General features: G+C 38.3%; 1 protein-coding gene across 1 annotated transcript in view; it reads right to left on the minus strand.

Moving 5' to 3' along the window:
• thsd7ab (thrombospondin, type I, domain containing 7Ab) overlaps window positions 1–20,655 on the minus strand; it is a 202,523-nt gene that overhangs the window by 130,410 nt on the left and 51,458 nt on the right. Inside the window, exon 2 of the mRNA XM_059338271.1 lies at window positions 8,422–9,256. Coding sequence (XP_059194254.1) covers window positions 8,422–9,256 — 835 coding nt within the window. The remainder of the gene's footprint in view (window positions 1–8,421; window positions 9,257–20,655) is intronic.

A 20,655-nucleotide genomic window follows, 5' to 3' on the forward strand; every position in this document is an offset into this window, starting at 1 on the left:
GATATTATCTCAGTCGCAGTGAGAACAGTAAGGAGACCCAATTAATATTTATAAATAAATGTATACATAAATAAGTAATAAATAATTGATGATTAATGTATGATTAACTAAATGCTAGTTAATAGAGCTGATACATATAATTATTCAATTAAACCAATTATAATGAAATGGGACATGAATGTATATCATGAATTAATTTCTAAATGTTCCTTTCCTTTATTCTATCTTATATCTATTTTTACTGTAAAATAGTCAACTTTTCATGTCAGACAAACAGAAATCCCTTTTCAGCTTTGTGAGGGGCATTTTGTGCGTCTTCTCTTCTTTTTTTTTTTTTTTTTCAGCACAAATCACTGCACACACTGGAGCAGCTGGAGCCAAAAGCTGTTTCTCCTCCATTTGTAAGTTTTTTCTAAGAGCATGATGGGAAAAAAATTGCATGGTAGGAAAAAACTGCTAAAAGAATCTAGTTGTAGTCTTGTAAATAGTGACCCCGCATTATTCATAGTCTAAAATCTCAGTGTGAGACTAAAAACTCTAAACACTTGTCTTTAGATGTGAGCAGGTGTGACACGATAGTTTTCCAGGAGTCTTTACCAAATCTTTTCAAAGAATTCTGGTGTATATATACATATATACAGATAGATAGATAGATAGATAGATAGATAGATAGATAGATAGATAGATAGATAGATAGATAGATAGATAGATAGATAGATAGATAGATAGATAGATAGATAGATAATCAGTTAATAAGTTATACAATAAAAGTGAGAGATCACATTCCTAGAAAACATAAATTCAAGCACTTTTGAAGCATTTTCATGCTTTTTCAGCACCTTATTGCTGCAGTTTATTACATATTTATATACAGTGCATACATTACATACAGCATACTGATGATTTCATTGCTTTAATCACACTAAATTAGAAGTTATTGTGCTATAAAGAACCAATTATATTTCAAAACATGTCACTTGTTTGGAAGTGACATCCAGTTTAATCTACAGCCCTGATTGCTAAAAAGTTGGGATGCTGTGACAAACTTAATTAAAAACAGAACTTCAAATCAAATTCAGAATTTAGAGTATATATTAACAAAAATAAATGTATCAGTTTGAATATAAAATATACGATCTTTGTACAGTTTTCAAGTGAATATAAGTCGCAAATGATTTGCTAATTATCGCATTGTTTTTAAAAACATTTCATGCTAAGCTAAGCTAATGGTATACTGGCTGTAGCTTCATATTTAGCATCTAGATATCTGTGAGGTATCAATCTTCTTATGTAACTCTTGTGCAGGAAAATAATATGCATATTTCATTGAAAAATGTCAAACTATTTATTTTAGTTATGTTGATAAAGTTCATCCTCTGTAGTGTTTACCACTATTTTTAACCACTCCCAATAAATCGGAAAAGACGATATAAAACAGAGAAAAAGCAGAAAAAGTTGACGATAAATAACTTTCTGTTGATTGAAATGCACTTGGGGAGAAAAATAGGCTTGACAAAACAAATCCAAACATTGAGCAAATCAGCTGTACGAGTCTCCAAAGGTAGATCCTTTTTATCTATTTGTTTTTCTCCGGCACCAAACAGTCACAGATCATATTTATGGTAAACAGAGTCATGCGGCTCACTGACGCCTCATTACAATGACGTTAAATCTTCCAGTTGCTTTTTTACTATCAATGTGCCGAGATGCCTTAAAGCCTCGGTTTATGGTCTTTGAACGTGTCAGAGTAGGAGATATCTGACAGTACTGCTGGTGTGTAGAGCTTCCTCTGCCCTTGACTGGTGCCACATTTTGTCATTAGCCACTCTCATTAGCATACACACTGCATAATCAGTTTCACATTAGGAGTGAAACAGGAGTGGGTTGGTGTGGCGTGGCGTGGCGTGGCGTGTGTATCCTTAAGTCTTAAGTGTTAAGACAACCAAAACAACGTCTGATCAATAGCTCACACCCATCTTTTGATCATCTAAATGGCATTTAGATGTAATGAATAAGCCGTCCTCTCTTTGGGCCCCTTTCGAATCATTAGAAATTTGTTCTAACTAAAGCCGACTGCTTTCTGCTTCTCAGTCTGGATGTCTTTCCCCTTGAGGCGTTGCAGCTGACGAGCTATTAGTGCTAATTACAGCTCTGCTTCATTTAGAAACCTCTCATTTAGACGTTGCCACCACACTTCACCTCCAGCAACTCAGACTTTTGGTGTAAATGAGCAAATGTATGAGCTAAGTATGTTTTTTTCTTCTTCTTCTTCTTTTAACTCCTGTGTCTTTGCAGATTAGAACACCACAGCAGTCTTTGAAGTGGTACAAAAAGCGACACCGTGAAAAATCTTAGTTTTGTTTTTCTGCCAAACACACACTCGGTGGAAAACAATGAGGAATTTAAACAGCGAGTGTGATGCACTGAGGGGTGATGACTCGATTTCCTGTCTCAGATGGAACTTCTTGTGTTTTTAAAAAAGCCCCTAATGCAGCCAATGACCCATTTTCACTGCAACTGGATCCTTTGAGTCTTTTCCCGTTTGTTATGTGCCTGCCCGGGCATTTTTGTGGAGATTTTCAAAGTTGCAAAAAAGCAGTCATTATTTCTTCATCTCAGTCATTCAGACAGAATGAGGACAAAATCATTCTGTATTTAAATAAGTAAGATGATGTCTGAAAAATGTTCAGTTTTAAGTCTGTAGGTTTTACACATAGTGGCATGCTACAATGGACTCCAAAGGCTTCCACACAAAATAAAAGCGGTCAGAAAGTTTCCTTGCTCATTACTTGAACTGTATTCATCAAAACAGTGTCGATGAAATGGACTAAAAACATAATTCTATGTAGGTCAAGTGATTAAAGAACCTTCAAGAGAGACAGAAAAAATGTGTGAGAGGAGAAGCCAAAAAAGATGAGAAACAAAAGCACCATGTGGGACTTTCAGCATTAATGCAATGATGTAATATGACACACCTCCTCAGTGGAGGAGCAAAAAATAAATCCTAAAGGTCATGATGCAAGTTTGGTTAATAGGACACAAGCAGAAGACCGAGTAATGAGGAGGGGACTGTTAGAGACGAGCGGAGGACTGTGGAGAAAGTTAGGGCCCAGTGACAGATGTTTATCAAACAAAATTGGAAATGAAGTGAGCAAGATGTTCAGAGACCGTCTGGGTAGAATATGACTGGGTTACTGCTTCACTGGGAAGTTTGTTCCACTTTTTCCGAAAGTGCCAAAAACAACTATGAATATTTCAGGACAAGAAATAAACAAGTCAAGGATTAATATTTATGCTCCTAAGGGCATGTGAGTTGTTTTCACGGTTCCTTTGAAAAACTTGATCCCAGTCACTACTGAGAGCTCTGCGCCAACAAAGCATTAATGAATAGATTTAGTACATAATTGATCAAATCTTGGAGTACAGTGGCATGTGTCAGAAACGACTTGCTCTACTGACATTGTCACTGATTCTTTCCTGGAGATCAGAGACCTTGTGAAAGCCCCGAATTCAAGTTTCCAGGGAACTACGATGACATTTTAGGTTACTCCCAGTCGAGCAAGAGGCAAAGAGATGATAGATGGACGGAAATTAATCCTAAGAAGAATCACTGATTCACTTACAGTCGTCTCATAAAGACATCAGAAGGTTATAAGGAATAACATCAAATTATGTTGTGGTAAATGTGATAAAAGCTGGAATTTACAGATTTTTTTTTTTATTTGTTTCATCATCAACTTCAACAAGGTGTGAGAAGTGGTCAGCAGGTATTGATTTTTAAGCTTTATGTGAATTTTAAAACTGTATCAGATGGTATAAAAATAAGTTTAGGTGGTCAAACTTTCTTTTTTTTTTGAGTGTAAAGTGGGTTAGAGATTAATTATTCAGTTAGATACATGCCATGCAGGCTACAAAACTGTGCTGTCTGTAAAAGTTTTGCAATGAGTAATATTATGTGGTGCTGTAAGGGTTTGTCTAATGCTACCTATACATCCGAAGACTTTGAAAAGATTTGGAGTTTTTAGTCTCACGCTGAGATTCTAGACAGACAGTCAATCTTTCAGGGTAACTATTTTCAAGACTACAACTAGATTCTTTTAGCATTTTTTTCCTACCATGCAATTTCCCCCCCATCATTCTCTTATAAACTCAGTAAAAACTTACAAATGGAGGAGAAGCAGCTTTTGGCTCCAGCTGCTCTAGTGTGTGCAGTGATTTGTGTTGGGAAAAAAAACAAAATAAAAAGAAGAAGAGAAGACGCCACAAAATGCCCCTCACAAAGCTGAAAAGGGTTTTCTGTTTTTCTGACATGAAAAGCTGACTATTTTACAGTAAAAATAGATATAAGGAAGAATAAAGGAAAGGAACATTTAGAAATGAATTCATGATTTGACATTTATGGCCTATTTAATTATTATTTATTTATTTGAATAATTATATGTATCAGCTCTATCAACTTTCATTTAGTTAGTCATACATTAATCATAGATTATTAATAACTTATTTATGTAGGCTATATATTTATTTATACATTTTAACTTGGTCTCCTTACTGTTCTCTTTACTAAGAAATAGCGCCCCCAATCTAAATATATGACATCACTATATTTTTATTTAGGACTGAGCGTACTAACATTATTGTGATGTTCCTTTTTCCTGTGGGAGTGGTTTTACTGGCTGGTCTGGAACCGGGGAGCTTTCCCCCGCTCATCTATTGGTTGGTGATTGTGTTACTTCACTAAGACTTGAGATAATATCAAACACGTTTGATATGATTCAAACCCAAGACTAGGAAAAGACTGACATGTAAAGTAAAGAAGAAGACTTTCAGTTTTTAGTCTGGGTCTGTGGAAATCGTTTGGTGTAAGCCCAGCATTAGTCGTACTGAACTGTTCACAGTCTGGTGAATGCAGCCATCAGCATAATACACAGCATGTGATTGATGCGCGTGCAGCGTGAGTCCCAACCGCAAACTTGAAGCAACTTTAAGCATCATAAGCAACATGTGCTGACGTTATTACAACAAGCTGATGGCTGTGTGAGTCTGTCACACTATGATGAACACATAATGAAATGGTGGAACTGGAAGACCCGTCTGGGGGTTCCCAGACAGAGAGAGAGTTTTTGTGTTAGAGTCTGTGAATGGAAACACCAGCATCGGCCAGATTTAGGGGAATATAAATGTTTTTTGGTGCTTTGAATGTTAAATGCATAGCCGAGGTGGAACTAATTAAACGACTCATCCTTAAGCACAATATTATATTTAGGTATTTTCAATGTCTTGGCATATGAGATGATTTTCAGTTCTATATAATATTGTTTTTATATGTTTTAATATTGTTTTGTATTGTCTTCTTGCCTTTTGTTTGTTCAGTGTTTGTAAAGCGTAATAGAGAAGGGTTGTTTTCTTATTTTTATAATGGAAATAGTAACGTTATACCAAAGCTGCCAGTGGGTGAAATGTTACCTCAGTTTCCAGGAAGAGGATTGTGTCTGTCTTTACACTGTCTCTTCAGAATAAATGAAAAGAAACTGTTCCGTATGCATTTGGGGTTATTAAAATGCCATGAAATCTTACCTCAATTGGTTTTACGTAGAATTAACTAAGGCATCACTCTGTGAAGCTCTACTGGGGGGCCGAACAGTCGACAAAATCTAGTTACAGGGTTCGTTTAAAAGTCAAACAACACAATAGACTTTGCAAATCTGATTGTGTCTGCATTAGTCCTGAGGGTGAAGGCAATGCATGTGAAGCTGCTTGGTAAGTGCCAAGAACACCAGGAGAAAAATAACATAAACACTTAAGCTTACAACAACTATCCATAAACTAGCAGAGCACATGGAGCCGTGCATGGATGGACTCCATAGCCCCGCACTGCTCTCCCACCCACACAAATCAGATAAACAGCAGAACAGATTTATATCTTCTGGCATGACTTGAAACTGTTGGAGCGGCTTTCCGTTTGTCGCCTTCCTGAAACCCCTGTTACTTTAAAAATAAAGGGTTTTTTGCTCTTAATATAAGAGCATATTTGGACATACAGTGATTTTTTATTTTATTTTTTACTTTCCCTAACCTTAATCAGGTGGTTTTGTGCCTAAAGCTAACCATTCTTAACCACAGCGTTGTCACACCTTAAAACACAATTATTTAACAAGAAAATTCCACAACATATGGTACCCGTTTTTTTTTTTGACAGACTCAATATGTGTACTACTACTAAAGGCGTGTAACAGAGTGAGGAATGTCCCCCTTGCATTTTGTATTTTTTTGTTTCTATTTTTATTTTTTGTACTATTAATATATTTTATTATTATTATTATTATTATTATTATTATTATTTCTTTACTGAATCATTTATTTCTTGTTTTCTATTATAAATTGTATTATCATGATTATGTATTTATTTTATTATCACTGTTATTTATTTTTTCTCTCTCTTTATCTATTATTTACTTTTATTTTTATTTTGTGGCGGTATGTTGGAGTTGTGGGTGAGTGGGAGTTGTTTGACAAATAATAAGGAACAAATTATTCAAAAAATTATAATTATATGCACTCTGTAATGTGCTTCCTTTCTTGAATACAAAAAAAATATATGGTTTAAATGTTTTATTTTTATTTTAATCAAAGAAAAAGGTACTACATACTACATACTACATAATTCCATTTGTGGTCTTTCATAGTTTTGATGTTTTCAGTATTAATCTACAAGGTTAAAAAAAAAAAAAATAGGAAAAAACAAACAAACAATTTTTTAAAGTATTAAGGCCGACAGTCATGGGAACTCCAGTTTGTATTTTTTATTTTTACTGTAGGGCCTTTGGAGCAATGGGGTTTTTTTGGATAAAGGCCGTTTGGACTAATTGGAGTGTACTTCAATGGGAAATGTTTTGGGCTACAGGTCTGTCAGAACAATGGGGAATCCCCTTAAAACCTGGGCCGAATGTGTCTCAAAGCAGTGGGAAGGTGGTTTTCATAACCACATTTCAAACACTTGTTTCATAAAGTATAACTACCCAATCCTTCCCAGATACAAAACGTGGTTAATAGGTGATAACAACAATTAACTGACTCTCGTATTGTTTTTGAAAAGCCACCGTAGCGGTTTATATTGACCGTTTTCTCTGCCGCTGAAGGCAGATTCATTTCTTGGAAGTAAAACGTTTGATGTTCTTTTCAGGCAGACACTTCTTCTGAGAATTGAGATCCATTTGATGTCTCTCATTTTCAGTCAGGGAGTGTGACTTTGTAGCTGGCAGCAATAATAATGTCGGGGGCCAGAGGTGAAATCCCACATGGGTTTACCAACACTATGAATGAAGGCCCTCATTTAGTTACAGCATGTATTTTAGATAATAGTGGCCACTGAAGGCATCATTCAATGACCTACTCAACTAATGAACTTCTACATGAAACTGTTGAAAATTGTTTCATCTGTCGTTCTGCTTCGGCTGCTTCTTTCTTTGCCTACATATTTACAGCTTTGCCTCACAAACATGACGCTTATATGATAAGAAATACTGTTTCTTTTCACTAACCTCAAGCAATTTCTAGCAATGCAGATAGTTTTGGTTTTGAAAACTTAAATCCCAAAACTTCAGTACATTAAAGTGATGTTTTGTGTGTGGTATTTAGGTGAACTGATCCTTTAACATCCCCAGAAGCTGCAAAAGTATAATACAGAGCAAACCTTCACATTATGATTTATTTTAGGAGATTTACTGGAGCAATTTGACTTCATGGCTTAGCAAGTAAAAACATTTTCCTGGTGGCATTTTGAGTGAGAGATGATTTGTTCACTTCTCTTACAACATATCATCACAAACCCATTCAAAACCAGAGGACAAAACTGAGAAAATTGCCTTTTTTTGAAAAGTAACACACAAAGTCGTGGCAAAGATTGATCTCGTGTCATGAAATGAGTTGCTTTGCCATTTCCCTCCGCGGAAGTTGACATCAAATACACTGTGCTAAGTTGTGCTTCATTGCTCTGACAGCAGCGCAGCGACAAACACACAGCCGATAAACATCCTCCGCTACCTGTCACCTCCTGACAGGAAGAAGAAAAACTTCAGAGGGACAAATTTGGCATTATGTTAGAAGTGCACTGACTTAAGGACCAGTACACAAATGTCAAAGGTACATGGAAATACGAGGAGCTGTTAACTCGCTGGGAATACTGACAATAAATATAGACATATAGATTGAATAAATGGACTATTTACGATGCCTGTAATGTTGATGATTACAATATTTGACATGAGACAAAAAAAAAGTGTTTGTGAATGAGCTATGATTCTGACAGATGTTTCACTATCGCTTCAACAAAAAAAAAAAATGAAGGGTTATATAATAGTCCTGAAGGGGGAAAACGTGTTAACTTTACTGTAACATTCACATTAAAGTGTTGCCACTCACTTGCGTCCCACAGTGCTCCCGTTCCTGTGTATGCAGGTCACATCCCGAGTCTGGTAGCCCACCTGGATGTCCCAGAAGGGACTCTCTTGCCGGTTAAGGCGATTCCTGGTTCGTTTCTTCTGGATAAGCTCCCTGGTCTCTGGATCTTTGACTCCAGCTCTGTCCCGGAGCCCCTGGCCTTTACCTTTCCTGCGCTTAACTTGGCGCGCTGTCCGAGTCTGTGGGAGGGTGCAAGGGGTCCACTGTCCGACCCTGAGACTGTACATGCCCTCTGGGCCCGTGCAAGGCCCCGGTTTACAAGACTGGAACTCAGTTAGGTTGGGACAAAGCGCGCCTCCAAAAAGTGGAGGAACCAGGACACTGCGGACCCTGTTCCTAAGGCCTGTTCCGCACGTCTTGGAGCAGGACGTCCATGGCGAATACTCGGAAACAACACAATCCTGAGGGCAAGGGATCAAACAGGCCTGCTCCAGGCGAGGCTTGGGCTCAAAGTATTCACAGATGGCATCCTCTGCTGGAGTCCCGTCTGATTTGAGAGTGCAGCCCACCTCCCGGGTCTGAATGCCCTCTTCGCCTCCACTGCATGTGAACGGCCGCGAGGCCCATAAGGTCCTTGCTGAAACTGGCACGCACACATTCCAGGCACCCAGTTGCCAGTCGTAAAGGTCCTTGTGCCAGTCACACACACGGAAACAGTTTCTCTGGTTGGACGGACGCTGGCCTTGGTCACAGTTGGTGTGAAGCGTCGTCCACCCGTCCACATGGGCGCACCAGACTGCCCGGCTTTGGCTGCCACCTGGGCCACAGTCGCTGCCCATGCATCGTCCCCATGGACCTGTAAAACAAATGAACAGGCTCAAATTACATTATGAAACAATAAACATTCGAGCTTTAGATGCAGCTCCAAGAAGGACAGCCTGGTGTTTGGTAAGAATCCTCAAGAGTGAATGGCAACACAATCAAGATACGGCTCAGAAAAGATATTCATTTCCATCTTAGTTCTGCTGTGGACTGTTAAAAAATAAAATAACACCACATTGCACAGGCTGTGAATTAATTTGTCAAATTAACAAACATCCTGTAGTTACATTAGTGACACCCAATGATGCCGTTTGAAAACCCTTGTGTGCGTTTAAAAACATCCAAATAATTCAAGCATCAATTAGTCAAACACTTCAAAACCTTCTAATGCCCAAGAACGACTGAGACAGTTTACTTAAGCTTGACAACTGAGGAAAAGCATATAATGCATCTTCAAGGATGACACAGTAAATTCACAGACTCCTCTAATGTGGTCCTTGATGTAAAATGTGTTGAAAGGCTGTTGGCAGCCCACAGCGGAGCATGTGTGAGTGCAAAAAATATGTCATATTCAATAAAAATAATGTGTCACCTTATTCTGCGCTACACTCGGGTCAGTTCTTGGTGCGTGGTAGGAACAGTCGGAGTGCTACGGGGGTGGGCCGGGATGATTAGGCAATGCAAATACAATGTGGAGATTATCGTTGATCAAAGGAACATTGTCTGAAAGCCAATTTACAGGGGCCGAGTGAGTAATCTGTGGCATTTATCAAACTCCATTGGCAACCAACAGGAATTGCTACAAACATCAATAAAACTTATTTGCCTGTACACAAGTCTCTGGCAGAGTTTCCCTTTATCCCCTCGTACTAATTGCTGTAGAGATCAAGCAAACAGTCCTACAGCAGGGCCGGGTGTGTGTGCAGGTTGTCACATAATGACACATCATTACGCATAAAATAGAAGAAATACAAACAATATGTGCTAGGATACGACTTTTTACAGCAGCCTGAAAGGATAAAGCTGGAGATGTTCTTTTGTTTTCTCTTACTGTCAATACAAACCTGTGAAAACAACAAAATCAACAATGAATTGATCCAACTAAGTATTTTATTGTCTTTGTAACTAAAGCCTGATATGTCCTTTTGTTCCGTGCCATAGAGCTCCATTGTTGTCCAAAATTAAATTAACAACACATCAGTGAGCCACACTGTTGCACTGGGTGACACATGCCCTAACTGTGAAGAACATGAGCTCTGAACAGATCCCACATAAACCGTCCTGCTGCTGTTAGCTTGTTAACACCACTGCAAGGTTACTAACCTGCTGCTGCAAGTTGTCCCTGACAGAGGTGGGGATAATGAATTTAAAATTCTAAGTATGAGTTACTGTATTGTCTCTCTCTATACACTTCCTCTCAAAAGTTTGGGGTCACTTTGAAATGTCCTTATTTTTTAAAGAAAAGCTCATTTAAAAAAAAAGAGAAAATAACAGCCATACAGTGTAGACATTGTTAACACCTGAGCATTATGTTAGCACAGCTGGAAACTGTTTTGTGCTGATTTGAGAAGCAATAAAATGATCCTTCCTCAGGCTGGTTGAGTATCTAGAGGTAAAGTTAGAAATTTGTACAAGTTAAAATTATTATTTCTGCCCTTGTCAATGTCTTTACAATATTGTCGATTCATTTTGTGACTCATTTCATGAATACATTTTTTTATTTTCATGGTAAACAACACCGGCATTTACTGAATTAACCCAAACTTTTGAGCGCTAGTGTATATATTTATATATGTATATATATATATATACACACACCCACAGTTTATATGGGCAGTCCGTGGCTGACAGGTGAAGGGCTGAGGCCCCTAACCCCCCACTACTCTCCAGGCACAGTGATGTGCTGCCCACTGCTCCTAGCATGGTGCGTGTTCATTGGTGTGTAAAGGATGGGTTAAACCCAGAGGTTGAGAGAGGTTGATAATCTCCCCGTTGTGGGATTAATAAAGCAATATCTTAATCTTGTATATATAGTAGTATACATATAAATCACTTGAAGGGATTACTGTATTCTGACCACCAAGGACGTTTTATTTCTTTGGTTCGGTTCGATTGTCTGTTTGTCAGCTGGATTACAGAAAAACTACTGGCCTGATTTAAATCAAACTTAAATCAAAATGAGCCAAGGAGGACATCATATAATTATGGAGTTAACCCAAATCAGGACACAGACAGCTATACAAATTATTTTTCACTGTTGTTAATGTAATATAATTGCAAGATAGGGCAAGGTCTTGGAGAGGTCTGCACTCTCTGAGAACCCTTCCAGTTTGTTTTTGTTTATTTTGCACTAAAATGTATATGAGATAGCATTTCCCAAAAACAGATAATAAAAATGGGCAATAATATGCTTGTGTGCAGTGCAGTGTTTTTGGCATATAAATATAAGACCCAGATAAATGAACTAAGCTTGATTTTGAAGTGTTTTAAAAGTAATCCAAAGCATTAAGAATATGTTTTGAGGAATCAAATGGAATCTGTTACATATCAAATTTTTGGCATAATGCATTTAGTAATCTGTATTGGAATAAGTTTGGAAAACCTCCCAAAATGCCACCAAGATTTACTTGGGTTTGAGTAAAATTTGCTAAAAATTGACTACTACTACCAAGCTTTTTGAGGAAATGAAGGAGCCTTTTCAAACATTAAAACCATATAATTTTTTACAGTGCCACAGCCAGGGTAGGGAAGACAGGACTTTTACAGAAACAAACTAAAACATTGTAAATTCTGGTCGTTTCACTGGGTTTATTGATAATTATTAAATATGCATTAACACCAGCTTCATCCTTCAGCAGCTGAAATGTTTAGTGACACTGGCTGCTTGCTCATAGCTTCGTCCTCATCCATTGCTATATTCATCAACAACTGCAGTTTATATTTGTTTTGTGTTTATTTATTGCTCCCTTACCTCTCTGGGTTGGAAAACAAGAAAAAAAACCCATACAGTATATCTCCCCTGCTCTCTTTGCTAGAAAACTTTCCGAGGTGCTATAAATATAACATTATACACAGAAACAGCTTGCACACACACACACTGGGATCTGCAAAGTCTTTCATTACATTAAAGCTTTTATGGAAGCAAAAAGAGAGTGCAGGTCCTAATTTTGTGTTTTTAAGCGAAGAAAACTTAGCTGACACAATGAAAAACTGTCTTAACCCAGTCATCCCAACTCAGCTGGTACTCCAAGCAAGTTGAAAAAAACTAATTAAAGCAGGGTGGCTGCTTTCACTGTGTTATCCAAAGGCTATTGATACTACCAGGGAGAAGAAATCAAACTAATTGGGCGGCTTCACTTTTCACCTCACATTAACCTCTTAGGTAATTGATTATATTAGCATGTGCCCCGGGGCTGATTGGACCTTTGTGGGCACCGGGCAGTCAGTGTGAGGGCAGCTGATGTTGACCCGCGTCCATGCAGAGTTAAAAATCACGCCTGGCAAGAAATTAGGGGCACATTTCCGGCAATGATTGCCTCTGATGAGGCTGCTTGTTGCCTTTTCTCTGATCTCAGCTGCTGACAGGATCCATCATTACTCACCATGATGCTGCATTCACTGTAGCCTCAAATCATATTCTAAATACGTGATTTATTTCTCAGACTATTTAGACACTGTCCAATCATCAATGATCTCTAGGTTTGACATCTACAGCTCCAGATCACACTAGTTTGGTTTTAGCGAGAGGAATCACAGGGAATAATACATTAGTATTCCCCAGACGAATCCTTTCAGGTGTTTGTCTGAGCCCATAAAATCTATGTGATGTTTATTTTTAATCCAATAATAGAAAAAAGGCGTCTCGGAAGTTTTACCTTCACAATACAAACTGATAAAGACAGTGAATGTTATCTCGAGAGCTGATATTGAGTTCTGAGGCAAGGGAAGAAAATTCAGTGGAGAAAACGCTGATCCAAGATCTAAAATGCAGCAGAATCAAGACAGGTTCTCCGCTACCAAAATAAAACACCTCCCACCTCCAAATCTAATCTATCCAAGATAGAAGTTATCTTTTCCAAGACTATTCTTTGGCACAGCTCTCACAGTCAACACTCCCCCAGCTTAGGATGTGGAATATAACAGGTTCTCAATGAATAAAGATCGGAGAGCTCGGCCTTATCCAACCTGCACAATAAGAGTCTGCTTTCTTCTCTATGTAATTCCTCTTTCTAATATCCTGAACGACATGTTTTGTTTTGTCCAATATTTGCAGCTGTTTGCCACACATTGAAACTTTCTCCTCCAAATGTAAATTCATGCCTAAAGCTAACTTTTTCAATATTGCATGCAGCCAGACAGCACCATTTAACATTCTGAAAACAAACTTTGGCTCAACTCCATTTATCACATGTTCTGCAGACAGTATGCACTGAATTATCAATTAATGTCACTCTACTGTACATCAAATGGAGTGCACTTATATAAATGGAGTGCACATATATAGCGCTTTTATCCAAAGCGATTTACACTACACACTACGCTCATTCACCCATTCACACACACATTCATACTGGCGGCCGAGGCTACCAGGGCACACTGGTGCCACCTGCAACCATTGGGAATTCATTGACACACCAATGAACGCAGCATCAGGAGCAGTATCTTGCCCAAGGATACTTCGACATGTAGCTGCCATGGTCGGGGATCGAACCACCAACCTTCCGGTTACTGGACGAACGCTCTACCAGCTGAGCCTCGGCCGCCCAGAGAACATCAGTTCTCTTAAAAAAAAGCTTGAGTATTACTCTTCCGATATGGTGAGTGCAATGAATGTTGTTGTCACACCGTGGTGAGGTGGCGTTTTATTTTGTGTTCTGGTCTTGTTATTTCTTGTTTTATTCTGAAATAGTAACCGTCCTCTCGTTTCAGGTCACTTGCCCTTCCCCATGTGGCATCTGTCTGATTAGCTGTATCCTAATGTCAAGGAAGGATCCTCAAACAGCTGGATTTGAAGGATACTATGTCATCAACATCCGCTGAAGGACTGTCCCAATGTCCAGGATCCTCCAAAGGACAGAGTCCTTCTTCTGCCCAAATTACAAGGATGCATGTATGTATCCTCCATGCGCTCCGAATACCCATAATGCTTTGCGCATACCGGTCTACTGGGAGATTTAAAAATGAGGAGCGTAGAAACAGCGACACCGTCAGCGGAATATGCATTTAAATATATAAGTATTTTCAGTTTACACTGAATGTTCACATGACGTACAAAACTTGTGTTCAAAGTCAAGCAAAAACATATACATAAAGAAATGCCAAAATATTTAGCTATAGATAATAAACGTCATCTTGATACATTGCCGGTTAAGTTAATCAATGCAGTCTCAGTCGCTAAAGTTATTGTTAATTAATTAATATGCGTCAGATGATGATGTCCTATGTGTGAAGTATACGTAGCTATGCCATTCAGAAAGTTGTACATTTCTTTATTGTGTTTACAGGGACCGAAAGTCCGCTATTATCCGTTATTGTTATTTATAAATAACTATTATTGTACTGTAAAATTAAAAAATTTAAAAAATCACAGAACACATTTCCATGGTGAATTATGCTCCGCTGCTTTTATGAAACTAAGTATTGGCCAAATTCAGACCGGGATCAGTGAAATATTCAGGTTTAATCCACTTTGTGGCTTTTACTTGCTAAATCGTGGAGATTCAAACATAAAGCATCTTCTTCCATTTCCACAAATATGTGTCAGAGTGCTGATGCTAAAGCCACATCCATGTTGTGAACTGGTTTTGAAATTGCAGCGCTGAATTTAAGCAGGACGTCCAATTACACAATGACGCACACCTGCACACTCTGAAGGCTGTTCTATTTGTGTGTTACACCAGTGAAAGGAAGGACTCTGACCCCGTCTCTGGAGGACCCGACTCCGAAGGAAGGATCCTATCAAGGAAGGATCCTTGACTTTGGGATACAGCTAGAGTCTCCCCTAATTACTAATATTACTACATTACTAATGTGTTCCAATAGTCTGTGTTTTCCCTTGTCTTGGTCCAGTGTGTTTGACCCTGTCACCATACCAGCCAGTTACCTCGTTCTAGCCACAGCTTGTCTTGTTTTCGCCCTTTTGGATTCCTCGCAAGAGAGATTTTTCTTTGTAATTTATTAGAGTACCGCAGCTTTTAGCTTTTCGAGTCAGCCGTTTTGTTTTTCCTCCCTTAAGATTGATTTTGTGTTCTTTATTATTTTTCCCCTTTAGTCCTGATCCAGTTTTTCATAGTGTTTTTGTAGAATCTTTATTTTTCCTATCAGGTTTTGTTCCTCCCTTTTGGAGCGCTTTTGGTTTGTAGGTGTTATTATTTAACTGTTTTCCCTTCGAGAGTTTAGTTAGTTTTTCCCCCTTATCTTAGATTAGGATTTATATATTTAGTTCTTAGTGTAGATAGGTTCAGTATTTATACGCCTTTGGAGTGACTTTTCTTTGTTTAGTTTTTACTCAGAGTCAGGTGCTCGTAGCCCTTTTCTTTCACTCTGTACATTACATTACATTCACCTGCTCTGCATCTGAGTCCTGGCTTGAGCCCGACAGTTGTCATACCAATTGTTACTGAAAGTTGACTTGATTTTATTGGTAATCCAGTTATCCAAAAATCCAGATAAGGCCAGTATCCTTTTCACTGTGGAAAGCTCAACAATGTGTCAATTTATGACAATCCAGTTTCTATAGAAAGAAAGCTAGCCATCTTTATTTATTCCCCCCCAAAAAGAAATGTCGATGTTTCAGCAGCAATTCACAGAAATTACAAGAAAATAAACACATACCTTACAAAAGCACACACTGAGTCCTCTCAAACATGTGTTTTGTCACCATAATAACTCACTACAATCACCATTTTCTTTTGAACTCCCAACAAATAGTTCAATGTCTGTTCTATTCATTCAGTTTCTCTGGTGGCACCACAGAGACATTGCAAAGATCAGGACGAGGAGAAGAAAACGTGTCAGGGAGGTTGCCAATACCATTTTTCAACCAACACAAACCTGGTGCCACTAGAGAACCTCTTCATTACGTCAGGTTGTACGGCGCTTTCTCAGAAACGGCAGCGACAATTTCAAGCATAAAAGCAATACAGCATTATAATACATTTAATAAAACATTGAAGCATCCAGCGTTTTTAAAATGGCAGTCACAATGTTTTCCTTGGTCTTGTTGGTCATGATAATCCTAACCCCAGCCCCCTTGACATTAGTGGTTCTTGCTTCGAGACCAGCAAAGAGTTGATGTCAATCTGGAACCTGGGGCCGGATTTACAATGCACTCTCAAGAAGAAAATGCTTCTTCAGTGATACTTTTTTCTTTTCTTTGCTCTGAAAACAAAGTTTAAGAAGATTCGGTATTCATGAAGACATTTGTATCTTTTCTTTAATTTTTTCTTAACTTTCTTCCTAAGATAGAACTTGAGAACTTGAGAAGAAATGAGATTCTTGAAAACAAAGTTCTTAAATGTCTTCTTATTTTTTCACAACTTTAAGAGAAGCCATTAGCAGTCTCAAAACAGCTACAGTGGAAAGGTAAGTCTTGATATGAATTAAGTTGAAAACATTTGTATGACATTTATTTTATTTCTAAAATATTTAGTTTAGCCACTGACAATGTTTTAACATGTTTTGTTCATTAAAGTTGGTCAGAGAGTAAATTTTGTAAATGTATCACATAAAGCTTTTTTTTGGCAGTAGACATATAATTGAAATTTCCTTTCAGTCTGTGTGACATGTCGGCCTGCTCCTAGATTACACTACAATGTACTTTTAGTTAATGATGCAGGCAGTTGATGTATTTGATACTACTTAATTCATCACTATGACCTTTTTATTTATAGGCCAAGTTACTGAAACCATGTCTTTACTATTATTACTTTTAGATGGAAGTTATTTGGGTGGCAGCTAGGGAGCAAAATCCACCAAGGCCTCTGAGAGACAGAATGGATCCTCTTACACTCCCTGATCATGTCTTAATTACACAATATAGGTTTTTATCTCAAGAAAAACTTTTGTGAATCCGTCCCTGTTTCCTTGGCTGAGAGCTGGTTCTTTGGCTGTGGAAGTGTGAAGAACTGGTTCGAGATTTAGCATCAGCTCTTGAACTACCTTGGTCAAAAGGGGTACAAGAGGCCAACAGCAACAGGAACAACAGCCACAGGAACAATTTCTGTTTTCATGTGACCACCATCTCCTATATTCTGCACACAATGGGAGTAGGATTGCCACATGGAAACCCTTTCTTACAAAAAGAGATATCAAAGCCCCTGAGTCTGAATTATGCCAAAAGACTCATCCAGCCACCCCAGACCATGTGGGAAAGTGTGTTATGGTCTGACAAAACAAAGGTTGAACTTGTCAGCCTTAATTCTCAAAGATATGTGTGGCACAAAGCCAGTGCAGCTCATTATCCAAAGAACACCAGAGCCACTGTGGAGCATGGGCGTGGAGGCATCATGCTTTTTCTCTTCAGCTGGGCCAGGGGCTCTCGTCAAGATAAGACAGAATAATGAATAGCTCCAAATATTGAGATATTTTGGCACTAAACCTACTGGCCTCTGTCAGAAAGAAAGGAATTTCACATTGCAACATGACAGTGACCCAAAGCTCACATCCAAGTCAATCAAGCCGCGGCTTCGAAAAAAGGAAAATTCTCGCAAAGACCCGTCAGAACCTCGACCTCAATCCCATCAAAATAAAAAGGAATGAAAATGCAGTTTAAGAGAGCTGTATACAGAAGTTAAAAGAGACTTATTCACAAATAATCACTGCTGTATAATGTACTAATGCAGAAGGCGCTTTTTTGTTTGGTTTTTACATTTTTCTTAGTTTGAAGATCACATTAAGGTGTGTAGGCTCGTTATGACCACTGCACACTGCATGTGTAAGGCTCAGACCTGTGCAATCTAAATGTAAATGCAATTCAATCATTTGTCAACAAAAATGTCTTTTTCTGTTTCTGTTCATCACTTTAGCTGATGGTGAATTAACTGATAACCTCTGGAGACTTTACATTCTTCTCAGATTTCATGTAAAACAGGCAACATTTGCATCAATGCTGAGCAAAACTCAATCAGAAGAGAGCAAGGTAAGCAAATATTACATAGCCAAATAAATGCTTCACAGAGATACAGAGAAAAACATAATTGTGTTTATGTAAATGTAATCTTTCAGAAAATATGGCATTTAAATTTAACTAACGTGTCCATGATGTACCTGCTGTACGCTTCATTTGTCTTTTTTATTCAACCATGGAGGTCCATTTAAAACATGTTCCGCTACACTTGATTCTCCAGTCTTTCTCTTCGTTGTTTAAAAAAAGAAAATAGAATTACCACCTCAGGGTTGTTTGCCTCCATCAACCAGTCAAGATGTAACTAAATTAATCGCTTATTTGGGGGCTTTGTAATATTCAAAAGCTTGTCAAATTTGGAATATACGCCAATCGCCGGTGAAATTTACATATTCTAGTGTTCACAGGAATGGGAAAATCGCTCATGAAATTTGGTACATACATACAATCATGGGAAGACACAGCAAAAAGTCTCAAGAACCCATACCCGAAAACAAACAGGAAGTCGGCCATCTTGGATCGAATATCGCGTTTTCTGCTGTTTTTCGTCATTTCCACGTCGCATGCTTTACAAGCATGTCTTATCTGACTCATGTGAACCTGATAGTACACAACGCCTCAAAGAACAAATGGATGCTTTACACCCATCTTCAACACTCAACACAATCATAAATTTAAGGTTAATGCATGTTCGGAGCAGTGAACAAGCTTGTGCTTGTTATAGTTAGAGATAAGGAGAATAAAAAATAAATAAATGAATAAAAAAATCTGATGATAGTGGCCAGAACAAAGGAGATAAAGGGGCAAGATAATCTGTTCTGACTGAGAAGGAAAATGTGCTGACAACATAATACACTGTAAAAAAAACAGGAAAATGATTAATTTAAGAATGTTTAACAATGCTAAATAAATGTGCTGATAAGTGAAGGATGCTTTCATGGACATACATTTAAATGGTTTTGATTAGTTGCATTATTAAAATGTAAATCTGGCTAAGCACTGCATGTTTTTAATTGTATTCTGAAGACATATTCTTATTCTCCTTTCACTTCTTTAATGAGCCAACTTCACTGAAGTCACAATAGAAACTTTCTTTCAAAAGTGCTCAGTCCCTTTCACATGCAGTAAAACCAGGGAACCATGAAGTTAAAAAAAAATAATAAAGTCACCAAAGAGAAATGGAAAAGATCTGCCGGCAGTTTGAGCTAATTTATTAGGAAAATTAGCTCTTCTTTGTTTTACCTGCGGCCCCCGCGGAGCCCTCAACAGGTCTCCTGGGAGTCCCCGGGCCCCACACTTTGAACAATATATGTGGAGTGTGTGTGATCCCCTCACTGTGGAGGTGAGAGCATGATCTCTGACTGGGCCTCGAGTGTCTATTTAATGAACAGCTTCTTTGTCCCTTCAGGGTCAGCTTCACTAATGAATGGGTCACTGTGTCGCTCTGTCTCTCTATCTCTTTCTCTCTCTGCTGCTGTTTGTTTATTATTTCTCAGATCCACAGCATCCCACACTCAAAGACACGACCTTTCTCTCGGCTGGGTCAAGGTTCATCGCACGATCATCTCGGCTGTCTCGCTGGCACTTCGCCGCAATCCTAGAACCAAGTAGATGTGTCTTGACTTCAAATCAATCGTTTAGAAAAAAAACCTCTAATAAAATACAAGCTGCCTCAATCAAGAAAGTAAAGTTTCATGAAGCACTCGAGGGTCGACGCAATGTTAAGAAATGTGCATAAAACCCTTTCAGCCTTAGTGGAAACTTAGCTACACACTCCCACATCATAGTGTCAGAGTGTTTCTATATGTTGTGAGTTAATGTATGTTTGGAAAGCCTCGGGTCTCCAGGGATTCGTTCTCCCACACTTTTCCACTAAATGAGAATGAGTTCAGTCAACTTGTCAGATTAAATCAAAGCTTAAAAAGATGATTTCACAGAGGTTTGACTTTTACGGATGACTATATTTATTTTATGGATATGGCTGCTCGCAAACAAACCTCTGTTTAAGTGGTTTGATTTCAGCTTTGTAAAAAGCCTGAGTGACTCACCTAAAAAATGCTGCAGTGAAGCTTCTTTCATGATTAAAAGAACATGAATGGTGCTCTAAATCTCATGCAAATTGCTCCATCAGTTCCTCAGCAACACTGCGAGAGGTCAGTCTCATTCTGTCACCTTTGTTAGTTTTAAAAGCCAACTGCCGTGTTTTCAGAATACTCTGTTCCTGCTGTTTGAGTTGGTAAAAAAGGTGACTTCAAATTGAGTTTCTGAGTGTTAAACACTCTGTGTAGCTTCACAGTTTAGACAGAATT

This window comes from Centropristis striata, chromosome 8, assembly GCF_030273125.1.
Source record: "Centropristis striata isolate RG_2023a ecotype Rhode Island chromosome 8, C.striata_1.0, whole genome shotgun sequence".
Lineage (NCBI taxonomy): Eukaryota > Metazoa > Chordata > Actinopteri > Perciformes > Serranidae > Centropristis > Centropristis striata.